The following is a 25,022-nucleotide window of genomic DNA, read 5'->3' on the forward strand; positions in this document are numbered from 1 at the left end:
ATAGACATACAAGATCACCAGCAAAAAGACCCCTGTCATTGCTAGAGTGTCTTATTATGTCGGTAGGAAGCGCAGACCATCAAGACGTGAACGTGCCAATGATAACCAGTGTGTGCTGAGAATTCTGAAGCAGTGGGACAAACTTTCTTTGCTTAAGGGAATCCTGTACAGAGTTATTAAAGACCCGCTCACCAAGCACAAAAAGTTCCAACTCGTTTTACCTGACTCCTTGAAGTCTGAGGCACTTTCAGGTGTACACGACCTGGCTGGTCATCAAGGGCAGCCCCGCACTCTGTCTTTGACCAGTCAGAGGTTTTTCTGGCTTGACATGGAGCGTGATGTGCGGGATTATGTGAAAAAGTGTCCCAGGTGTGTCCTCAGCAAAACTCCAGAGCCTGCAGTTAGAGCCACTTTGGAGAGTATTAAGACGACAGCCCCATTGGAGCTCGTTTGCATCGACTTCTGGTCTGCTGAAGATCAGAATAACAAATCTGTGGATGTTTTAGTGGTCATGGATCACTTCACAAAGCTGGCGCATGCATTCCCGTGTCAAGACCAGACAGCAAAAAGAGTTGTGAAGAAACTCTGGGAAAGCTTCTTCTGCATCTATGGATTTCCCCAACGCATCCATTCTGATCAGGGAGCTACCTTTGAGAGTGAGTTGATTGCTGAGCTACTTGAACTGGCTGGAGTTGACAAGTCGAGAACAACCCCTTATCACCCAATGGGGAATGGCGGTACCAAACGTTTCAACAGGAGATTAGGAATTATGCTGAGGTCTCTTCCACCAAGGCCTAAGCAGAGGTGGCCTAAGTTGATGCAGACCATGACATTTGTGTACAACTGCACAGCACATGAAACAACAGGTTTTGCCCCTTTTTACCTAATGTTCGGAAGGAAACCAAGGTTGCCAGTCGACCTCATGTTCCGTAGTGTCCTGCAAGACAAGGCAATCTGTGACTATGACAAGTATGTCAAATCTCTTGCCAGTAACCTCCAGTCTGCCATGACGTTAGCACAGGAAAACACTGTTGTGGAACAAAAACACCAGTCCAGCCAGTACAAAAAGAGATCTAAAGGCCTACCTCTAGCCGTTGGTGATCAAGTGCTTGTGGCTAACAAAGGCAATAGAGGACAACGAAAACTCGCTGACAAATGGGAACCAGTCATGTACACTGTTGTTGCCTCAAAACCTTCCATACATGTATATGAGATCCGTGACAGAGCTGGTAATGAGAGAATAGTGCGTCGGAATCTTCTTCTTCAAGTGAACTTCCTTCCTCTGCTTGAACCAGAAATGGCTAGTACTGATCGTGAGGTTGCTGGCGTACTTGCCTGTAGTGTACCTTCACGGATGTCTGTGGCACGCAGTGGTGGTCTAACCGAGCAAACATGCAGTGGTGAGTCCTTCTACGATGCTGAGATTGAGTCTGCTGGGAACGCAGATGATGGGCAGACTGAGGCTGAGGAACTCTCACATGCAGACTCTATGTCGAACATCTCCATTGTTGCTACTTGTGGTGATGTCCGCACTTCTTCATGGGTGTATTCTCAGTTGTCAAATCAAGAGGAGTCAAATGCACAAGTTGCCTTGTCAGTGACTGATGATAATACTGTGGCTGTGGTTGGTGCTATCCAACTCTCCCCAAACTCCTGTCTCTGCCAGTGAACCTTTTAGGCGAGATCCTGTAGCTGATTTAAATACTGGTGATCGTTACACTACCAGGCTTGGTAGAGTAATTAGGCCTGTTCGTAGGCTAATTGAGTCAATGGTTCAACTCGAAACCTTACTTGGTATGGAGTCTGTATCTCCTGTTATTCATGTTTAGATCTGTTTTTTTTTTCTTCTTTCTTCTTCTTACTGCTGTCTCTGGTAATACTTGGAGTCATGTCTTGTATTTTCTAATGCCTATTGGTTCTGTTTAGGTACCTGGTCTGAGATTTATTTTCAAAGTGTAATGGGCACTTTGGTAATACCTACAAAATGTGTAGAAGCTTGCTAACTTTCTTCATATTTGTATCCCTTTCATTTGGGAAGCTTTTTACGCTGTGTCTTCTAGTGACCAGTGTTGTTTTTTTGTTAAACTCTGGACATTTTGTGTAAGGCCCCGTTTACACGATGGGAAAACGCAGATATTTCCCTGCGTTTTGGCCTGTCATTTACACGAAAACGCCGTTTTTATCCCTGAAAACGATTATTTCTAAAAACTCCGGCCAAAGTGGAGATTTCTGAAAACGCCGGTTATGTGTTGCCGTGTCAACTGGGAGAAACGGGGTTTTAGGTTCTCAAACGTCACATTATGCGCCAGAAAATGTCATGTGAGCGCCCTATGTTTAGAGTTTGTTTGGGTAACGTTACTGTTTGATCATGGATGCTGTTAAGTTGGTACTCATTTTTACGTTTGTGCAAACGCTTTTGGTCTGTTTGCACAAACGAACCTCGCGCCATGTCTGTGTTGTTTTGAACAGGAAGTTGCTCGATTTTGAGGATTCTGATTGGCTTGCATGGCTTTATCCTTCTCCCTACACTGCCACCCATAGGTTTGGCATAGTTATGATGGCGCTCGACGGCGTATTTATGCGGGTTGATGTAAACGACAACTTTTTTGAAAACGATGTTGTGTGCACGATGTTATTTTTGAAAACGGAGGGGGGGAAATATTCGTTTCTCTAAATACCCGGCTATGTGTAAATGTGGCATAAATTCTGAGGGGGAGTGTAACAGATACAGAAAGTGTACTGTTAAATGTATGTATAGTTTATTAGAATTCTCACAATATTGTTCGTTTACATGTACCTGATATGACTGCCTAGGTGAAATGAGTACCTTTCCCTTTAATTGATGTGATGTCATGAGTCAATACAATTTCCTGTTCTGTCCCCTGCTCTTCCTCTTTGCATTGGTGATGCAGTGGAGAGGTGAGGTTATTTTGGGCTCCTGATAATCTTATTTAATCCTAATTTAAATTGTTGATTTTATGCCTATATTTTCACTCTAATTTATGTATATAATTTCATTTTATCTATCTGTGTGGTTATTTTCGTCATTTCACCCCGATTGAGCTATATTTTTGCATCTGAGCCTAAATGTGAAACGAGAGCACTGTTAAGGATTTGATTATTTCCTTTTATACAGTTTACTTTCTATTTTTTATATTTAAATGATTTATAATGTTGTCTATTTTGAATGTGTATTGTTTAATCGTTGGATTTAGTTTTTTTTTTATTAGTTTGTATATTTGTGATAATGAGGTCTTTTATTTTGAAATTCATCCACTTAAGCCTATATATTGTGGCGTGCTCAAAGCATTGTAGCAAGGAGCACAGCTACGGCGCACATGGTTGATTCATCCAAAGGCATATGGTTAAAGAGAACTTCAAGGATTTAGCTCCTGGTTTAAGTGGAGATTTAGGTAAAATTGACTTATCTGTATTGTTTTGGATTTCTTGTTTTATGTAATGTAATAATGGCTATTAGTTTGTATGTGACTTGATGTATGTTTGTTTCATTATTTATTTATATTATGTTTTGTTTGTTTTCATGTAAAGCTCTTACGGTGATTCATGATGTCTTATGGCATTTAACGGTGATTACTGCAAATCTACGGTGACGGATCTTTAATAAAGCTCATTATGAATCATCAGTGAAAGAGTTCAACATTCTTAAGCCAGGAAGCTACAAGCACATGTGACAAGTGTACATAACATTTGTTTTATAGAGTTAAAGAGGGCGAATCTCACTAAGAGGCTAATTACATTTGTTTGTACATCAGGAATAAAAGATCAGTGAAACTGCGAATGCTGTCTTGTTCTTCTCATACCAACCAAAACACAATGCAGACAACCGACCAGTTTCACTTGCAAATAAACTAAAATGAGTTTGCCTATATCTGATGACAAGAGGTAAATCCAGCCCTGCTTTTAAAAAGACACAAGTAATTTCAGTACTTTTTAAAGGAGTCTATGTTCTTTTAGAGTCTTGATTTTGTTTTGGGGGTGAACTAGAACATGATCTCATACTAAGTTGTTCGAAAAACATTATTTTTCACATATTTTACATTACAGCACTGCAGTGTGTCACTTTTTGATTTGTATTCACTTGTTGTATTAAATTTTCTCAATGATGGTAAATTATAGTGTTTAAATATGTATTATTTTGATTTTTTTTCCAGCATTTCAAAGCGAATGAGCTGTGATCTGACCTAGCTGAAGCACAAAAAAGCTCAAATGTTGGGGTTGAACACAGAGAAAACAATGAAACAACTTAATTTTATTTAATGTAGGTCTACATTCAAATTACATTGCATGTATACGTCACAGTTATACTACACTAACATTAGAATTGTAAACTGGAAATAAAAAAATCCACAAAACCAACAAGTGAGACATACAGGTCCTTCTCAAAAAATTAGCATGTTGTGATAAAGTTCATTATTTTCCATAATGTAATGATAAAAATTAAACTTTCATATATTTTAGATTCATTGCACACCAACTGAAATATTTCAGGTCTTTTATTGTTTTAACACTGATGATTTTGGCATACAGCTCATGAAAACCCAAAAATCCTATCTCAAAAAACACTCTCCCTCACCCTCAAGCAAGAGGGTAAGACACAGAAAGAAATTTCTGAACGAACAGGCTGTTCCCAGAGTGCTGTATCAAGGCACCTCAGTGGGAAGTCTGTGGGAAGGAAAAAGTGTGGCAAAAAACGCTGCACAACGAGAAGAGGTGACCGGACTCTGAGGAAGATTGTGGAGAAGGACCGATTCCAGACCTTGGGGGACCTGCGGAAGCAGTGGACTGAGTCTGGAGTAGAAACATCCAGAGCCACCGTGCACAGGCGTGTGCAGGAAATGGGCTACAGGTGCCGCATTCCCCAGGTCAAGCCACTTTTGAACCAGAAACAGCGGCAGAAGCGCCTGACCTGGGCTACAGAGAAGCAGCACTGGACTTTTAGAAAAATTTTGCATGTCATTCGGAAATCAAGGTGCCAGAGTCTGGAGGAAGACTGGGGAGAAGGAAATGCCAAAATACCTGAAGTCCAGTGTCAAGTACCCACAGTCAGTGATGGTTTGGGGTGCCATGTCAGCTGCTGGTGTTGGTCCACTGTGTTTTATCAAGGGCAGGGTCAATGCAGCTAGTTATCAGGAGATTTTGGACCACTTCATGCTTCCATCTGCTGAAAAGCTTTATGGAGATGAAGATTTCGTTTTTCAGCATGACCTGGCACCTGCTCACAGTGCCAAAACCACTGGTAAATGGTTTACTGACCATGGTATTACTCTATCTGCTCTATCTGTCAGTGGATCACCAGCTTTCTGACAGATAGGCAACAGTTAGTGAGACTGGGGAAATTCATGTCAAACAGCTGCTCCACCAACACTGGTGCCCCTCAGGGATGTGTTCTCTCCCCTCTGCTCTTCTCCCTGTACACCAACGACTGCACCTCTAAAGACCCCTCTGTCAAGCTCCTGAAGTTTGCAGACGACACTACAGTCATCGGCCTTATCCAGGACGGTGACGAGTCTGCTTACAGACAGGAGGTTGAGCAGCTGGCTGTCTGGTGCAGTCTTAACAACCTGGAGCTGAACACGCTCAAAACAGTGGAGATGACTGTGGACTTTAGGAGAAACCCCCCTGCACTTTCCCCACTCACCATCATGAACAGCACTGTGGCTGCAGTGGAGTCATTCAGATTCCTGGGAACCACCATCTCTCAGGACCTGAAGTGGGACAATCACATTGGCTCCATTGTGAAAAAAGCCCAACAAAGGTTGTACTTCCTTCGTCAGCTGAGGAAGTTTAACCTGCCACAGGAGCTGCTGAAACAGTTCTACTCAGCCGTCATTGAGTCAGTCCTGTGTACTTCAATTACTGTCTGGTTTGGTTCAGCTACAAAATCAGATATCAGAAGAACTGTTCGGACTGCTGAAAGGATTATTGGTGCTCCCCTGCCCACCCTCCAAGAACTGTACACATCCAGAGTGAGGAAAAGGACTCAGAAAATCACTCTGGATCCCTCACATCCAAGTCACCCCATCTTTGAACTTTTGCCATCTGGCCGGCGCCTCAGAGCCGCAAATACAAGAACAGCAAGGTACAAGAATAGTTTCTTCCCCCAGGCAATCTACCTCATGAACAGTTAAATGTTTCCCACTTAAACTTATGCTTATGCAAAAATGTGCAATATCCTTATATTTATTTGTTACCCCTCCATCCTAGAACATTCCTGCATCTCACTCAATCCTATTCCATTATCATTTATAGCACAATTGTTTATACACTTATTTATTTGCCAATTTGTAATTCTCCCGTAATTTTTTTTTTTTTCTGTGTGTTGTTGTGTGTCTGTTTACTGGAAGCTTATGTCACTAAAACAAATTCCTTGTATGCGCAAGCATACTTGGCAATAAAGCTCTTTCTGATTCTGATTCTGATTCTGATTCTATTACTGTGCTCAATTGGCCTGCCAACTGTCCTGACCTGAACCCCATGGAGAATCTGTGTGATATTGTGAAGAGAAAGTTGAGAGAAGCAAGACCCAACACTCTGGATGAGCTTAAGGCCGCTATCAAAGCATCCAGGGCCTCCATAACACCTCAGCAGTGCCACAGGCTGATTGCCTCCATGCCACGCCGCATTGAAGCAGTCATTTCTGCAAAAGGATTCCCGACCAAGTATTGAGTGCATAACTGAACATAATTATTTGAAGGTTGACTTTTTTTGTATTAAAAACACTTTTCTTTTATTGGTCGGATGAAATATGCTAATTTTTTGAGACCGGCATTTTGGGTTTTCATGAGCTGTATGCCAAAATCATCAGTATTAAAACAATAAAAGACCTGAAATATTTCAGTTGGTGTGCAATGAATCTAAAATATATGAAAGTTAAATTTTTATCATTACATTATGGAAAATAATGAACTTTATCACAATATGCTAATTTTTTGAGAAGGACCTGTATGTAAGCTTTCACAATTTCTTATGAAAATTAGTCATTTTCCAAACCTAACTAAATAAAAAAACAGGGCATTTATACAAATAAGCGCCAGTGGGTCAAATTTACCCGCTATTGAATGCAAGTATTTTCACTTTGTCATTTACTTGGCGCTAATGTTTTAACATTGTACATTTCTAGACAACGCCTTTCACTCACTGATTTAGTGGTTATCAGTTTCATAAATTAAATCAAGATGGCTAGACAATTGTTTAGTGTATAGGGCCCAATTCCTGTATTTTGCTTGGGGCCCCCAAATCACTAAACCCGCCCCTGCTAATCATATCACTTTCCCTGTACAGAAACAGAGCAGAGAACATTTACATTATCAAATAACATTTTCACTGACACTCATCTATTCTCTTTGCTCTTCTGCAGCATGAACACAAACATGTAGTCCTCCATTGTTGTTGTTGTTTGTGTTACATGACGTAGTGGTGTCTGACTAGGGTCGAGAAGTGGGGTGATGACATCATTGTTTCACAAAATATACGGATTGGCTGTACACATGAAAATGCAAAGGTGTCATTTTCAGATTTAATCCACTCTGGGACCCGGTTTCAAGAAATAGGGATTTCACTCTCCCAAAACACCGGATTTGTCTGGACAAAACACATATACCACAGGAAAAATGTACATATACAGCTAAACGTGTCTCCATTTGTACGGGGCCTTACTGTGATTGTTTTATATGACTGTGTATAACAAATGACTGAATTGAATGCTTCCCACGTACAATGCAGTGATACGGTTCCTCTCCAGTGTGAATCCTCTCGTGTTTTTTCAGATTTGATGAATCACTGAATCTCTCGTCACAGTGTGAACACTTATAAGGTTTCCCTCCAGTGTGGATCCTCTCATGTCTTTTCAGACTTGATGACTGACTGAATCTCTTGTCACAGTGTGTACACTTATAAGGTTTCTCGCCAGTGTGGATCATCTCATGTGTTTTCAGATTTGATGAATTACTGAATCTCTTGTCACAGTGTGAACACTTATAAGGTTTCTCTCTAGTGTGGATCCTCTCATGTGTTTTCAGACTTGATGACTGACTGAATCTCTTGTCACAGTGTGAACACTTATAAGGTTTCTTGCCAGTGTGGATCCTCTCATGTTTTTTCAGAGTTGATGAATCACTGAATCTCTTGTCACAGTGTGAACACTTATAAGGTTTCTCACCAGTGTGGATCCTCTCATGTTTTTTCAGAGTTGATGAATCACTAAATCTCTTGTCACAGTGTGAACACTTATAAGATTTCTCGCCAGTGTGGATCCTCTCATGTGTATTCAGATTTGATGTCTGACTGAATCTCTTGTCACAGTGTGAACACTTATAAGGTTTCTTGCCAGTGTGGATCCTCTCATGTTTTTTCAGAGTTGATGAATCACTGAATCTCTTGTCACAGTGTGAACACTTATAAGGTTTCTCGCCAGTGTGGATCCTCTCATGTTTTTTCAGAGTTGATGAATCACTGAATCTCTTGTCACAGTGTGAACACTTATAAGAATTCTCGCCAGTGTGGATCATCTCATGTGTTTTCAGATTTGATGACTGACTGAATCTCTTGTCACAGTGTGCACACTTATAAGGTTTCTCTCCAGTGTGGATCCTCTGGTGCTGTTTTAAACTGCTCACTGAACTAAAAGTCTTTTCACACTCAAAGCACATGTACTCTGTATCAGCAGTATGTGTTTTCTTATGTACTTTCAAACTTTGTGGATGCAAAAACCTTTTACCACACAAATGACATGGATGTGGCTTCTCCTCTGCATGAACTTTTAAGTGTTTCTTCAGAAGTGAAGCCCATAAAAACATTTTACCGCATTGATCACATGCGTGCTGCTTCTCTCCAGTGTGGATGTTCATGTGTATCTTCAGGTTTGCGAATTGTTTGAAACACTTCCTGCACTGATCACAAGACAATGGTTTCTCTTCAGTATGAATTCTCATGTGACGCTCAAAACCTGTTTTGTGTGTGAATCTCTTTCCACACTGAGTGCAGGTGAAAGATTTCTTGACACTTTTTTTCTTTAAATCTTTCTGTTTGGTTTGAGTGCAACTAATTGGTTTTCCTCCAGTTTTGACGTGATTTTTCTCCTCAACTTCATTTGATTCTTCATTCTCCTCTTTTTCTTCAATTAATTCTGAAATAAAAATAAAAATTATTTTTGGTAACTTGTTAAAATTGTAAAAAGTGACCCCATTCAATGTTTAACATCTGTAAATACACAATTAATTTTCTTTGCTTCAGATTGAATGGGGACAACTCGATAAAATAACATAAAATGAACATGATGTTATTTTTCAATGCCCTCTACACATTTTGAAGCATCGTTGTTCTTTGGAGTCAATTTGACCCCAGGGTCTTTGTTCAGTTCAGTTTAGTTTAATTTATTTATATAGCACATATAAAACCACCATGGTTGATCAAAGTGCTTAATGTCCAGAAAATAAAAATAAAAAAGTTACACACAAATTAGACAAATACCGTAAAAACATCACAATGTCTCATCTCGGCTTGAAATAAAAGCCAACACAGGTGTGTCTTAAATAATGACTTAAAAATTCCAACAGTCTGAGCAGTTCTTATGTTTACAGGTAAACTATTGCACAAATTAGGTGCCACCACTGAAAAAGCTTGGTCGCCGTTATTTTTCAACCTAGTTCTCTGTACATTGAGTAGCACCTGATTGGATGACCTCAGTGCTTTAACATGAGCATGGACATGTAAAAGCTCTGATAAATACACAGGCGCCAACCCATTTAAAATCTTAAAAACAAACAATAAAATCTTTAAATCAATCCAGAAGAGGACAGGAAGCCAGTGTAGTGAAGATAGGACAGGGGTAATGTGCTCATACTCTTTAGTCCCAGTTAAAAGCCGAGCTGCTGCATTTTGGACTAACTGTAAGCGCTGAAGAGATGACTGATCCAAACCAACATTTAAAGAGTTACAGTAGTCTAGTCTAGATGTTATAAAAACCTGAATTACACTTTCAAACACCTTACGTGGCAGGTAGGGCTTGACTTTAGCCAATAGTCTCAGTTGAAAGAAACTGGCATTTACAACAGAACTACTCTATTTTTCAAATTTAAAAGCACTGTCAAAAATCACACCGAGATTCTTGGTAAATAGACAAACATATACACCTAAAATACCAAGTGCATCTACACAAGCCCTTAAATACCCAGGACGACCAAACACAACAATCTCAGTCTAATTTTCATTAAGACAAAGAAAGTTCTGATCCAGCAATATTTTTAAATCTCTAAGGCAATTTAGTAATGACAGAAAATAACCTTTGTCATTTGCTTTGACAGGCAAATAAATTTGTACATCATCTGTATAACAGTGGAAGGTGATATTGTGCTTTCTAAAAAATACCCCAAGGGCAGCATATACAAACAAAAAAAACATAGGGCCCATTACTGACCCTTGGGGGATGCCACAAAAAGAGGGGCAGCAGATGACGAAAATTCACCAAGGTGAAAACTTCTGTATGTCAAATATGATTGAAACCATTTAAGGGCTTTGTCCTTAATGCCGACACACTGTTCAAGTCTAGATGAAATAATAGAGTGGTTGACAGTATCAAAGGCAGCAGTAAAATCCAAAAGGACTAAAACAACAGAGTTACCAGAGTCCACAGTTAAAAGAAGATCATTAGAAACTCTTAAAAGAGCAGTTTCTGTACTGTGACAGGGCTTAAAACCAGACTGAAAATTTTCAGAAATTCTAAATTCATCGATAACCGATTTAAGTTGATTAAAAACAACTCTCTCCAAAACTTTAAATAAAAAGGGGAGTTTAGATATAGGTCTAAAATGAGACAAAATGAATATTTTGTGTGTGGAACATATACATTTTCATGTTTCCACATGAACATATTAAGTGGCGGAAGTCTCCGCGTTCAGCGCAAATCCTACCCTGCAGCTGATTCTACAGTTTTCATTGGTCATGTCAATATGTCAATCACTGTACAGATTGCCCTACACCAACACTGATCTCTAAACCTACCCATCGTCACTGTAACCTAAACCAATGAAATCGACTGCAGGGCGGGATGTTCGCTGAAGTGGTTTGAAAAAAAAAAAAAAATCACACACCGCGGCTTTACAACAACATACACACGGCATGCTTTAGCCCAGCCTCTCGCTAGCTAGCGTCATGGCCAATGCAGACAAGCCCATAGACCGTATGGACAAGCCGGAGCTTGAAGAGCCACCCATATCATTAAGGTCGCCTGTTTGGGAACACTTCGGTTTCCCAGTAAAATACGTCAACGGACAAAGACTAGTCGATAAGACGAAAGCAGTGTGTCGACATTGCTCAATAATGATCGGGTATGTTTCTGGCAACACTTCAAACTTGTTAACGCACCTGAAAAGGCATTACGCGAGTATGAACATCACTGCAACTAGAAAAAAAACGACCGTGATTCAAACACAGCTCCCGTCGGCATTTAAACAGACCTTTGCTGTTAATTCTGATCAGACCAATGCAATAACAAAAGCAATTGGTGTTTTTATAGCAGCTGATCTACTACCATACTCGGTTGTTGAGAACAGTGGTTTCAAGCACATGATGAAGGTGACTGAGCCCAGGTATGAAATTCCTTCTCGTCCACATTTCAGCCAAAAAGTTATACCCGCCCTTTATGAACAAGCTAAAACTGCTGTTGTCCATGAGCTGTCTAAGGCATCTGCTGTAGCACTCACAACCGATGGATGGACATCTAGAGCTACCGAGAGCTACTTAACAGTGACTGCCCATCACATTACTCCAGAGTGGAACATGTTAAGCCATGTTTTGCAAACCTGCCCCATTTATGAACAACACACAAGCACAAATCTGGCAGAGGGACAGTGTTGGAGTGGAAGTTGGAGAGGCCAGGAACTACAATTCCTGTCACAACAGACAATGCTAGGAATATTGTCAATGCAGTCAGTGAAGCTGGACTGGGCCCTCAAATTGGGTGTTTTGCACACACAATTAATTTAGCATCACAGAAAGCAACAGGTCTCAACCAGGGTGTCCAGAGTGTTAGGTAGAGTCAGAAGGGTTGTGTCTTTTTTTCACCGTAGCCCAACAGCTGCACATATTTTAGAGAGCAAACAGGAAATGCTTAATATACCAAAACCCACCCTTATTAATGATGTCACCACCCACTGGAACTCCAGTTATGATATGCTTGAGAGGTACATTGAACAGCAAGCAGCTATATACTCTGCACTGACAGAAAAGGCTCTCAAGAAGAATAAAGAAATAAGCACGTTGTCTGACCAGGATCTGAAAATAGCAGAGGATGTACTTGAGGTTCTTAAACCACTAAAAACCATCACAACACTGATGAGCACTGAATCCACACCTTCAGTATCAATGATCCTCCCCCTCCAAACCACAGTCCTCAACTCTATGGCACCCAATGAAGAAGACAGTCCAACTGTGAGAGAAATCAAGGCTGCCATCACAGAAAACCTGAAGAACAGATACTCTGCTTGTCATGACTTCCTCCACAAATGCACAGTTCTTGATCCGAGGTTCAAGGCCCTTCCTCATGTGGATGATGCCTATCGTGACAGAATCTACAACAACCTCATCACAGAGATTGCAACCATGGTAGAACAGGTATTGTGTTAATTCGTGTGTAAAATATCTTCATTGTATAATTTGAAATACTTGCTGCTTTGAAACAATCTGCATTGTTAAAAAAGCATATATAAATAAAGATGACAGTGCCAGTAGTAGTTAAAGTTTTGTCATTTTATTTTGCAGAGTGAGGAGGCCACAGCAGTTATTTCATCCCCAGTGACAGGACACCCAGAGGCTTCATCTCCCCCTGTCAAGTAGGGCTGTCAACGAATATTCTAAATTCGAATATGTATTCGAATAGTTTAAAAAAAACGAATTTCAAAGGTGAAAATTAATATTCGAATAAAAAAAAAAATGTGGAAAAAAACGCCCACGGTAGTAGAGGCGTGGTTATCTGCTTTGCGAGTGGCCGCGCTAGAGCGCCTGAGGGTTCAGGGACAGGTCACAGGAGTCGCACTGTCTGGCACAGCATCACTGCTGAAAGTTGACGCGTCTTCATGGAACACTTAACGTTACTTCGCATCGCCCGCCACAATCTCTTTGTCTGCAACACGACATGAGGCCATAACGGATAAAATAATTTCGTTCATTTTTAAGGACATGAGACCGATCAGTATCGCGGATGGGGCAGGCGTCGGGGAGTTTTGTCAAGCAATGGATCCGAGGATTGATTATTTATCGTTTCATGTCAAGGAAAAGTTCCATGTTTACCACAGCACAGCTCGCTCGGAGCATTCAATGTCAGTTCTATAAGCTGTAAAACTTCAATTAATATTAATAATATTTATTTCAATCACTGAATGAAGCCTGCTATATTTGGGACAACAGTCGCGACCTTAAATTGCTTGCACAAAAATTTGTTTGTTCATTTAAACCATTATGCGCAGTGTTATGGGTATGGGTGTGTTCCTTTCTTGGTATTTGGTTTTGTTTTTTCCTTGTGTTGCAGGCGGCCGCAGAGATACAGGACACCTGACTCCCATTAGGAGGTGGAGATAAATATCGTGGTTTCATGCAATGAGGGAGGCATGGAGACTTGACATCATCTCCGGTTGGCCTCGGGTTGCCTCATTTTGGGATCGATCGTTGTCTGCATTTTGTATTCTGTAAACCCCTAGATCTTGTAATAAATATTAATTATATTAATTCAGTGGTGTGGCTGTCCCATCTTTGATGTGGTTACGAGCTGGCCGTAACAAATTGGGGGCTCATCCGAGAGACGTGTTTGGTAATTAGAAGCACCTGTTGGTATTTTCAGCAGTTCAGCTGTTTGCAGGAGAGTGTGCGGACAGATCGATGTGTAAGTTGGTTAGTCACTGCTCTTTGTCGATTGTTCATCGCAACTGTTTGCCACTCATTTACATGAGAGGAAAGTGAGGTAGGTGAGTTTGATTTTCACCTAACCTACGTTTGTAATGCGATATTGAAATGCTGCGGAGGTAGACATATGTTTTACTCTTGTTTGGCATTTGTTTGTTTGACTGATGAAGGCAGTTGAGACCGGTTGTCGATGTACATGTATGAAGGTTGTTTATGATAACTTTGGGTGGTGTATGTACGTTGTTTGGTAGTCTCCGTTAAAGTTGTGTGAGATTTTATAGCGAGGATTAAATTGATTGTCTTCTCATATTGGTGGCTTTTCCCTTGTTAGGCTGAAGCAACGCTTGCGTTGACCCTTTATTATTTTAGTTTGTTGTTTTTGTGCTGACGCTGGGCTGAGGGCACTGCCGCTGTACCAGTCTCTCTCTGGTTTATCCGAGAGTAGTCTGTACTGATGGTATTCGAGTGCTTAAAGTCACTTAGCTCTTGGTGGAAGCACGAAGCTTAGGGTTGAGGTAGTATTTTATGTAGGTAGAGGGGAAAGTCATTAAATGTGAGAAGTTTGAAAAGAGCTGACGTTTAAAATTGTTCTAGAGGTTGATTGTGCTTTTTAAGATGACTACGTTATTAGATGAGTTTTTTGAGCATCCCACTGAGGAGAACTTTTATAAGCTTTCTAAGAAACAGTTATTGGAAGTAGCAGAAAAGTATGAAATCAGCCTTACCACTAAAGAAAAGAGTTTAAAAGAGGGAGTGGTATCTGTTGTCAAAACTGCCCTTATTGATTTGGGCATTCTTGTTGTATCTGAATCAGGGGTGAATGGAGATCAAGGAGAAAAGGATGTTCCTGTGTGTACACTTTCATCTCTGTCGTTTGAAGAGCAGAAGGCGTTGTTGCTCTTGGAAATGGAGAAGAATAGAATAAGTCAAGAAGTTGAGCTGCGTAAGCTGGATATTGAATCTCAAAGGTTTGCTCTGATTAGAGAAGGTAAGTTGGGATGTCCTTCAGGGAATCTGCAGGCCTCAGTTAGTCCATCTCCAAAAGGTTTTGATGCTTCTCGTTCTCTTAACCTCATGCCGAAATTTGATGAGGATGACTTGGATACTTACTTTACTCTTTTTGAACGGTTGGCTGATCTAATGGGATGGGAAGATTGTGAGCGACCGCTACTTTTACAGTGTGTGTTTTGTGGTAAAGCTCAAAAAGCCTACTCGACACTTAGTGTTCGCGACAGTCAAGTTTATAGTAGGGTAAAGGACGTGGTGCTGAAGGCATATGAGTTAGTTCCGGAAGCTTACAGGCAACGGTTTCGGACTTTACGCAAAGGTACGCAGCAGTCTTTCACGGAGTTTGCAAGAGAGTTAAGGATTCAGTTTGATCGTTGGTGCTCTGTTTCACAGGCAGATGATTTTGATTTACTCTATGAATTATTATTGTTGGAACAGTTTAAAAACACTTTACCTGAAAATGTGGCTATTTTCATAACCGAGCGTAGTACTCAGAATGTAGAGGCAGCAGCTGTCCTTGCTGATGAATGTGTTGACTCCTAGAGATGTTAAAAAAAATAATTGGCGTCGTTTAAATGGCTCTGTGGAAAGTGCTCCTATGGAGACTCATTCTTTTTTGCATGTTAATGTGAAACTTGAGAAATTGCTGGGAAGTTTGGTTGATAGAAGTGATCAGTGTGCTTATTGTTTGAATAAAGGACACTGGAAAAAAGATTGCCCAGCTCTTAAAGCAAAAGTGAACCGTTCTAAATCTGACCCAAAATCTGCTCTTGCTGTGTCTTCAGTTATTAAATTGGCTGTTCCTGATGTTGATGTAGCCGGTATTCGAGAAAGTTTGGTGTCAGGTAATGAAGAAAAGTTGAGTTATGCTCCTTTCATTACTGACGGCTTTGTGTCTCTGGTTGGAAGTGATGAAAAAGTTCCCGTTAAAATCCTTAGAGACACTGGAGCTTCTGAGACTTTTATTTTAGAGTCTGTTTTGTCTTTTTCTGAGAGTTCCAGTACTGGAAATGAGGTGTTAATAAAAGGAATTGGGTTACAAGTTCTGCCTGTTCCATTGCACTCAATTGTACTTGAGTCAGACTTGGTCAATGGTTACTGTAGGCGTGAGACCTTCTCTGCCAGTGGAGGGCATCTCGGTTATTCTGGGTAATAATTTGGCTGGGGGGCGTGTCTGGAGGGATGTACCACCTCCTCCTATTGTAACAGATTCTCCTTCTTTACCAGCACAAGCTGATGTTGATCAACAGTTTTCTGAAGTGTTTGTGACTTGTGCTGTTACGCGGGCAATGAGTAAGGTGTGTGAAAATCAGGATTTAGAGTTCAAATCTGATTGTGAAAAGAGAATGATTCCTGGTTTTTCGTATCTTTTACCTTCTGTTTCTCAGCAGGATTTGGTGGTGGCGCAACAGGAGGATGCCACCTTGAAGGAAATGTTTTCTGCCACATTGTCCACTGAAGAGGTAGCGAGTGCAGCAAGTGGTTTTTTTCATTGAGGATGAGATCCTGTTAAGGAAATGGCTATCTGGTAGTGAAGTACCCTTGGGTGAGGCCTGTATTCAGGTGGTTGTGCCAATATCTCTTCAAGACACCGTTTTACGTACTGCACATGGCGACGCTGCGGGTCATTTTGGAGTTAACAAAACTTTTAATCATCTGTCGCGCTACTTTTATTGGCCTCGTATGAAAAGAGATGTTCGGAAGTATATTAAAACTTGTGAAACCTGTCAGCTTACAGGGAAGCCGAACCAGGGTCTAAAACCAGCACCGCTGTATCCAATACCAGCGATTGAACCACCATTTCAGCATTTGATTGTTGATTGTGTGGGTCCATTACCCCCTTCTAAATCGGGTAATGCTTATTTGCTTACAGTCATGTGCCAGAGTACTAGATACCCTGCTGCCTATGCTCTTCGCTCAATCACTACTCGTTCAATTGTTAAGGCGTTGACACAGTTTATTTCTGTGTTTGGGATTCCTAGGGTTGTTCAAAGCGACCAAGGATCAAATTTTACTTCTCATATGTTTCAGGAAGTTTTGCGGCAGCTTGGTGTGAAGTGCAATCATTCTAGTGCTTACCATCCACAGAGTCAGGGGGCTCTGGAACGCTTCCACCAGACATTGAAGTCTTTGCTTCAGGCCTATTGTGTGGAATTGAAGCGTGATTGGGAGGATGGTTTGCCCTGGTTGTTGTTGGCAGCTCGGGAGGTGGTTCAGGATAGTCTAGGTTTTAGTCCAAATGTGTTGGTCTTTGGTCGTAAAGTGCGTGGACCATTGGCTGTTCTTCATGATGGACTGAAAAAAGGGCCTGACCCACCTCAGAGTTTGTTACAATATGTTGACAGCTTTAGACGACGTTTACTCCTAGCTGGTCAATTGGCAAAAGACCACTTGTTTAACAAACAAAAGAAGATGAAGCGGTTGTTTGATCGACATACAGAGACTCGTGTGTTTTGTCCAGGGGATCAGGTGTTGGCTTTGTTGCCTCTTCCTGCTTCTCCTTTCTGTGCCAAGTTTTCAGGTCCATATACTGTGGTACGTCAAATTGGTGACCAAAATTACTTGATCTCAACACCTGGGCGCAAAAGATGCACACAGTTGTGCCATGTTAACTTGTTAAAATCCTTTTATTCCCGTTCGTTGGTGTCCGAGAAGGCTCATGTAGCGGTGGCTGTAGCTTCGTCTGTGGAAATGGTTGAGGATGTTGAAGTACCTGAGGATTGTATGCTGCAGCCCCGGCTTAAAAATTCTGAGACTCTTAATAACTTGGATGATGTCGTAGTATATAATGACATGCGGGAGCAGCATCTTTTACGCATTCGAACACTGTTTGAGCGTTTGGTAGAGGCTAGTGTGAGTTGGCCAAGGCGACTGTGACCTATTTAGGTTTAGTGGTTATGTTTAGACCTTTTGTAACTTAATGAATACCTAATTTTCACATTTTAGAGGTGCTCTTGTAAGGATCCTCTCTCTTAAGGGGGGAGGTGTTATGGGTGTGTTCCTTTCTTGGTATTTGGTTTTGTTGTTTCCTTGTGTTGCAGGCGGCCGCAGAGATACAAGACACCTGACTCCCATTAGGAGGTGGAGATAAATATCGTGGTTAATTGCAATGAGGGAGGCACGGAGAGTTGACATCATCTCCGGTTGGCCTCGGGTTGCCTCGTTTTGGGATCGATCGTTGTCTGCATTTTGTATTCTGTAAACCCCTAGATCTTGTAATAAATATTAATTATATTAATTCAGTGGTGTGGCTGTCCCATCTTTGTTGCGGTTACGAGCTGGCCGTAACAGCAGAGAACATGAGGGTGAGAGAGCGTGAGGTCTGCAGTCTTGGCCATTAGTTGATTTCCTTGTTTTTGTGTAGGTAATACGTTGTCATATATGTTTAAACTTAAATAGTCTACCTATACAAGTAGTTATGTCTCTTTGTATTATTTTGTCCTGTTATTGACGTAATGCACATCATTGACAACATGCGCTACCAGATGTTCGAATAGTTCGAATATTCGTGTGTTTTTTAGAGGGAATATTCAAACGTCATTTTTGAGCAATTCTGACAGCCCTACTGTCAAGAAGTCAGCCATGGCTGAACTATTTGGTGAACTCTTCAAGACTCAGGTGGGAAACAAGCCTACTTTGCAGCTGGTGAAGGAAGAGGTTAGCTTTTACAAGGCTGTGGACTGCATTACACTGGATTCAAACCCACTTGAATGGTGGAGGACCAATGAGCCCACATATCCTCATATTGCCAAGTTAGCAAAGCACTACCTTGCTGTACCTGCTACCTCAGTCCCTAGCGAGAGGGTATTTTCTACAGCTGGAGACATTGTTACTGCCAGCAGATCTGCCCTTTCCGTAGACAATGTGGACAAGTAAATTTTTTTAACAAAAAACATGAAAGTTGAATGAATCTGAGCAGGCCTTCAGCTTGGAGCTGTTCATGCTGTACTTTAGACTGTGGAAAGTTCTTAAAAATCTGAGAAGTTCTAAAAATTAATCTGTTGATGCTGCACTTTACACTTTGCAAAAGTTATATATATTTTTAAAATATGAGCAGGCCTACAAGCTGGGATTGGTAATGCTGCACTGTAATCGTAGTTATTTATATTTTTCACTATATTTTATTATGTGATCTTTGGTTTGAGACTGAGAGTATTTTATTTAGTGGAGAACATTGCAGCAGTATTTTATTTCTTATTCTTTTTTCATTTTATATATATTTTATTTAAAAGTGTTTAAAAGTGTAAACAAATTGTAAAAAAAAAAAAGTTTTTTGTAATAAACAACCTGCAGTTTAATGTTTGCATTTCTTTCCCTTACTGTACCGAAAATGAACCAAACCGTGACTTTAAAACCGAGGTACGTACCGAACCAAGATTTTTGCGTACCATTACACCCCTAATATATATATATGTGTGTGTGTGTGTATTTTATATATATATCTAAGACTTTTTCTATGTACACAAAAGCCTTATTTATCTAATATATTGTTCAAAAACTGTCTAAATCTGTGTTAATTACCACTTCTCCTTTACTGAGATAATCCACCTCAAAGGTGTGGCATATCAAGATGCTGATTAGACAGCATGATTATTACACGGGTGTGCCTCAGGCTGGCCACAATAAAAGGCCACTCTAATACCACGTTTCCACCACAGGAACTAGGGACTTCGGGCTGGTACTCGGTCCACCGGAGGAACCAGGATCTAAAAGTTCCAGGTAAAAAATGCCCCTCAGAAAGTCCCTGCGGGTTAGGTAGTACTTTTTCAAAGTTCTGGATGCATCAAAGAGCATGATTGCTGTGGTTATGTAGGCTGAGTTTGTAGTGTTGGTTCTACCATAAAAGCGGTGTGCTTTAGTTCACGTGTGGTATTGAAACCTAGACCTGGTCCAGCTTCTAACCTGGGGGCCTGCCCTCCTATGGCTTATCCATGTCAAATTATGTATTTACGTGTTATTTATTGACAACCAAAAAGCGACTAAATTTTAATTAAAAATAAAATAAAGATTGTATCTTTCTACTTTGCTAAACCAAGCCTGTGCGTGTGTTCCTTTTGTAACATAGAGTCCCCTTGCCTTACCAGTCTTGTCCAAGCGGTGGCGTAGTTAGCATTGCCATAGCTCTACGGGGGGGCTACATATACACCCATTAAAATGTATCGAAATATTATATCGCTTGCCTCTTTTTTTTTTTTTCATTTTAACATATAGATAAGTTGAATATAGACCAAAGAGTCCCTGTTAGATTAACCCAAAACAAATTATATTTTATGTTTAACCACTAAAGAGACATCAGAGTCAGCTGCAAATATCAGAAGAACTAGCCGAGGTGAGAATGCTCTCAGCGAATAAATGTGCACTGAGCTCCCGCTGATCGTGTGGAGCTGACCGTCTCCGAAATGAGCGAAACCCATTTTTAAATGGGTGCTGTCTTTATAAATAAACCGCAGATGTCAGGGCCCCAAAACACTCCAAAACACCAGATAAGTAAAACTCTGTAACCCTACTGTAGGTATGTGACAAATTGACCTATATACGCACGAGCGCTTTGTTCAAGCTGCTGTGTTCCCAGCAGGTAAGCAGCGCCAGACACGTCGGTGACTTAGGAAATCTGTCTAATCTTTGCTTTGTGAATACCTCTAAAGCCCATATACTAGTGACGTAAATTACTTCATCATGTTGATTCTCACGTTCGAATTTCCAAGATGGCTGCCGTAAGAAGTAAGTTATAAGCGAAGCAACATTTCTCTTGTGTTTGGCATCAAAACCCGCTATGAAGGTGAGTATTTTTTTGTTTCAAACCCAATACTTTTGATAGAATATACATTTAACTTGAATTAGGTGAAGTTTGGGATTGACTGTAACATTCGCATGTGTTTTTTTTTACGATCCGCAAGTGACGTTGTTGTCAAAAGCAGAATCGCCCATTCAATCATACTGGCTTCCAAAACTTCTGCCAGTTTTTATCAATCCCTGCAGTATTTTTCAAAGTAATCATACAGAACAAAGGTTTAGAATCTCTAGATTACATTATTGACATAATTTTGTCAAACATATAAATAAATACCATGGATGGTTATAGATTCGTTTAGGAAAAACTGTGCTTCTGGCTGCCTGCTAGGTCACGTGACCCATTTCTGGTAAGCTGATTGGCCGAATCTGACAAACATTTCAGCCCATGTGTGCTGTATTATTCTGCACAGAGTTGGTAAAATTGAATTATTTTTACAATTACTGAAATGTCTTTTTTTTTTTTGTTTCAAAAGTAAATTAAAGCAGCAAAAACAACCAAATGTCTGTAGTACTTGTAGGCTTACAGGTATATATTATATACAAGTGTATATTACTATTTGAAATATAATATAAATATCATATTATACTTAAAAATAAATAAATATAATAATATACTTTTGATATAACATATCATCATATTTTTAAAAGGCTGATTATTTTAAAAAAAATGTTCTCAATTGTATTCATCTGTTCTCAGATTGTAATATCCGAGAATGTACAGTCGTGGCCAAAAGTTTTTAGAATTACAAAGATATTGGAAATTGGAAAAGTTGCTGCTTAAGTTTTTATAATAGCAATTTGCATATACTCCATGTTATGAAGAGTGATCAGATGAATTGCATAGTCCTTCTTTGTAATTCTTTGTAATTATTTTCTCATGAAAATTAACTTAATCCCAAAAAAACCTTTCCACTGCATTTCTTTGCTGTCATTAAAGGACCTGCTGAGATCATTTTAGTAATCGTCTTGTTAACTCAGGTGAGAATGTTGACGAGCACAAGGCTGGAGATCATTATGTCAGGCTGATTGGGTTAGAATGGCAGACTTGACATGTTAAAAGGAGGGTGATGCTTGAAATCATTGTTCTTCCATTGTTAACCATGGTGACCTGCAAAGAAATGCGTGCAGCCATCATTGCGTTGCATAAAAATGGCTTCACAGGCAAGGATATTGTGGCTAGTAAGATTGCACCTACATCAACAATTTATAGGATCATCAAGAACTTCAAGGAAAGAGGTTCAATTCTTGTAAAGAAGGCTTCAGGGCGTCCAAGAAAGTCAAGCAAGCACCAGGATCGTCTCCTTAAGAGGATTCAGCTGCGGGACCGGAGTGCCACCAGTGCAGAGTTTGCTCAGGAATGGCAGCAGGCAGGTGTGAGCGCATCTGCACGCACAGTGAGGCCAAGACTTTTGGAAGATGGCCTGGTGTCAAAAAGGGCAGCAAAGAAGCCACTTCTGTCCAAAAAAACATCAGGGACAGATTGATCTTCTGCAGAAAGTATAGTTAATGGACTGCTGAGGACTGGGGCAAAGTCATATTCTCAGATGAAGCCCCTTTCCGATTGTTTGGGGCATCTGGAAAAAGGCTTGTCAGGAGAAGAAAAGGTGAGCGCTACCATCAGTCCTGTGTCATGCCAACAGTAAAGCATCCTGACACCATTCATGTGTGGGGTTGCTTCTCATCCAAGGGAGTGGGCTCACTCACAATTCTGCCCAAAAACACAGCCATGAATAAATAATGGCACCAAAACACCCTCCAACAGCAACTTCTTCCAACAATCCAACAACAGTTTGGTGAAGAACAATGCATTTTCCAGCACGATGGAGCACCGTGCCATAAGGCAAAAGGGATAACTAAGTGGCTCGGGGACCAGAATGTTGAAATTTTTTTGTCCATGGCCTGGAAACTCCCCAGATCTTAATCCCATTGAGAACTTGTGGTCAATCCTCAAGAGGCAGATGGACAAACAAAAACCCACTAATTCTGACAAACTCCAAGAAGTGATTATGAAAGAATGGGTTGCTATCAGTCAGGATTTGGCCCAGAAGTTGATTGAGAGCATGCCCAGTCGAATTGCAGAGGTCCTGAAAAAGAAGGGCCAACATTGCAAATACTGACTCTTTGCATAAATGTCATGTAATTGTCGATAAAAGCCTTTGAAACGTATGAAGTGCTTGTAATTATATTTCAGTACATCACAGAAACAACTGAAACAAAGATCTAAAAGCAGTTTAGCAGCAAACTTTTTGAAAACTAATATTTATGTAATTCTCAAAACTTTTGGCCACGACTGTACTTTTGATATAATATGATATCATATTTTTAAAAGGCTGATTATTTTAAAAAATGTTTTCAATTGTATTCATCTGATCTCAGATTGTAATGTCCGAGAATGTACTTGTAGGCCTCATTTTTGTGTGTTGTGAGAATGAATTTCTTTGGCCTACTGATGTTTATTCTTAAACAAAATTCAACATACATGCATTTATTGATTTCTAAATGATAAATAACATAATCAATTAATATTACTTTTGAGAAATAAATAATTGTCTATTTTGTAGGTATTTTTACTAATGGGTGGCCCTTCTTGATGAAACGATGCCAGTGGTCGGAAAATAACTTGACTTCCATATCACCCAAGGTGAGTCGTTTTTCATCTTAACTGAAATAAATAGAATTATGGAGTAGTAGTCTTAACATGTATATATTTATTTTAAATTATAATGAAAAACTGGAGTAAGATTGATGCTCTCAGTTTCATTAATTAGTGGTTAATTAGAAATAATAAATTTTTTATATATACCTTTTAAAAAGAGGTTAGCTTAATCTTGTTGGGCTTTTTATTACCTACACTGTGGTGTTTGAATTATGCAAATAGACCAAGAAATGAGGAAGCTATGATATTTTGAGTTTTATTGTTTTAATTAGGTACAAAAATGACCCCTAATTTCCGAATTTAAAAATTCCATAACTTTCTTAATTGTCCGATTTTAATCATTTAAAAAACATTTTAAAGGTATTTTTATCTTTCATATGGTTATGATTATATATACATTTTCTAGTATTGATTTTTTTTTTTGTCACATACCTACCTAATGTAACATAACCACAAACAAACATTAAGGATGAATGAAATATAAATTCCAACCTCCTTGTTCCTCGTGTTTTATTCTCCCGGTTTCTGATTCCTCGTGTTTTATTCTCCAGGTTTCTGGTTCCTCGTGTTTTATTCTCCAGGTTTCTAGTTCCTCATGTTTTATTCTCCAGGTTTCTGGTTCCTCGTGTTTTATTCTCCAGGTTTCTAGTTCCTCGTGTTTTATTCTCCAGGTTTCTGGTTCCTCGTGTTTTATTCTCCAGGTTTCTGGTTCCTCGTGTTTTATTCTCCAGGTTTCTGATTCCTCGTGTTTTATTCTCCAGGTTTCTGGTTCCTCGTGTTTTATTCTCCAGGTTTCTAGTTCCTCGTGTTTTATTCTCCAGGTTTCTGGTTCCTCGTGTTTTATTCTCCAGGTTTCTGATTCCTCGTGTTTTATTCTCCAGGTTTCTGATTCCTCGTGTTTTATTCTGCAGGTTTCTGGTTCCTCGTGTTTTATTCTCCAGGTTTCTGGTTCCTCGTGTTTTATTCTCCAGGTTTCTGGTTCCTCGTGTTTTATTCTCCAGGTTTCTTGTTCCTCGTGTTTTATTCTCCAGGTTTCTGGTTCCTCGTGTTTTATTCTCAGTGTTTCTGGTTCCTCGTGTTTTATTCTGCAGGTTTCTGGTTCACTCGTGTTCTCTTCACTCTCTTCTTTAATAAACTCCATCTTCACAGCAGCAGATCTCAGTTCAGATGATACTTCTCCAGATATTCCTGCTTGATTCATAACTTAGTCACGACTGTAAGGATGAGAATATAACAGTTATTTACTGACCTGATTCAAAAACTGTATTTTTCTCTTAAAAGAAACATGTCTAACTTTTTGTATTAAGGCAGCATACTGGCATAACAACAACAGAGAGCGCGGTATAAACGGATAACTTCTTCTTCTGAGGTTTAATGGTGTTTTTCAAACAAACGAATGTGTTTAGCGCCACCCGCTGGACTGGAGAGTGAAGCGACGCGGCAAAAACAGGACTTCGCCAGTTCGTCGTCATTTGGGGCGAACACCAACGGAAGTGAGGATCCCTGTGCCCTACTCCCTTCGAAGAGCCCTTTAAGTGAGTTATTTGAAGGGTGTAGTGCATTACTGTCTGCGCGTCCGAGCAGCATCCAGCACTACATCCATTGCTGAATGAATGGATAAATAAATTAATATTTACTTTGTCTTTTTTTT

The 25,022-nt window shown here is 40.1% G+C and overlaps 1 protein-coding gene across 1 annotated transcript; it reads right to left on the reverse strand.

Annotated features, from left to right (window-relative positions):
- Positions 1–7,546: 7,546 nt before the first annotated feature.
- On the reverse strand, positions 7,547–24,712 carry LOC132157250 (zinc finger protein 883-like). The gene is made up of 2 exons (XM_059566541.1): positions 23,864–24,712; positions 7,547–9,145 (listed from the first exon to the last, which is right to left on the reverse strand). Exons 1-2 carry the CDS (start codon positions 24,570–24,572, stop codon positions 7,674–7,676), a joined length of 2,181 nt encoding a protein of 726 aa, XP_059422524.1. The 5' UTR covers positions 24,573–24,712; the 3' UTR covers positions 7,547–7,673.
- Between the last annotated feature and the right edge of the window lie 310 nt (positions 24,713–25,022).

The sequence above is a fragment of the Carassius carassius genome, chromosome 1 (assembly GCF_963082965.1).
Source record: "Carassius carassius chromosome 1, fCarCar2.1, whole genome shotgun sequence".
NCBI lineage: Eukaryota > Metazoa > Chordata > Actinopteri > Cypriniformes > Cyprinidae > Carassius > Carassius carassius.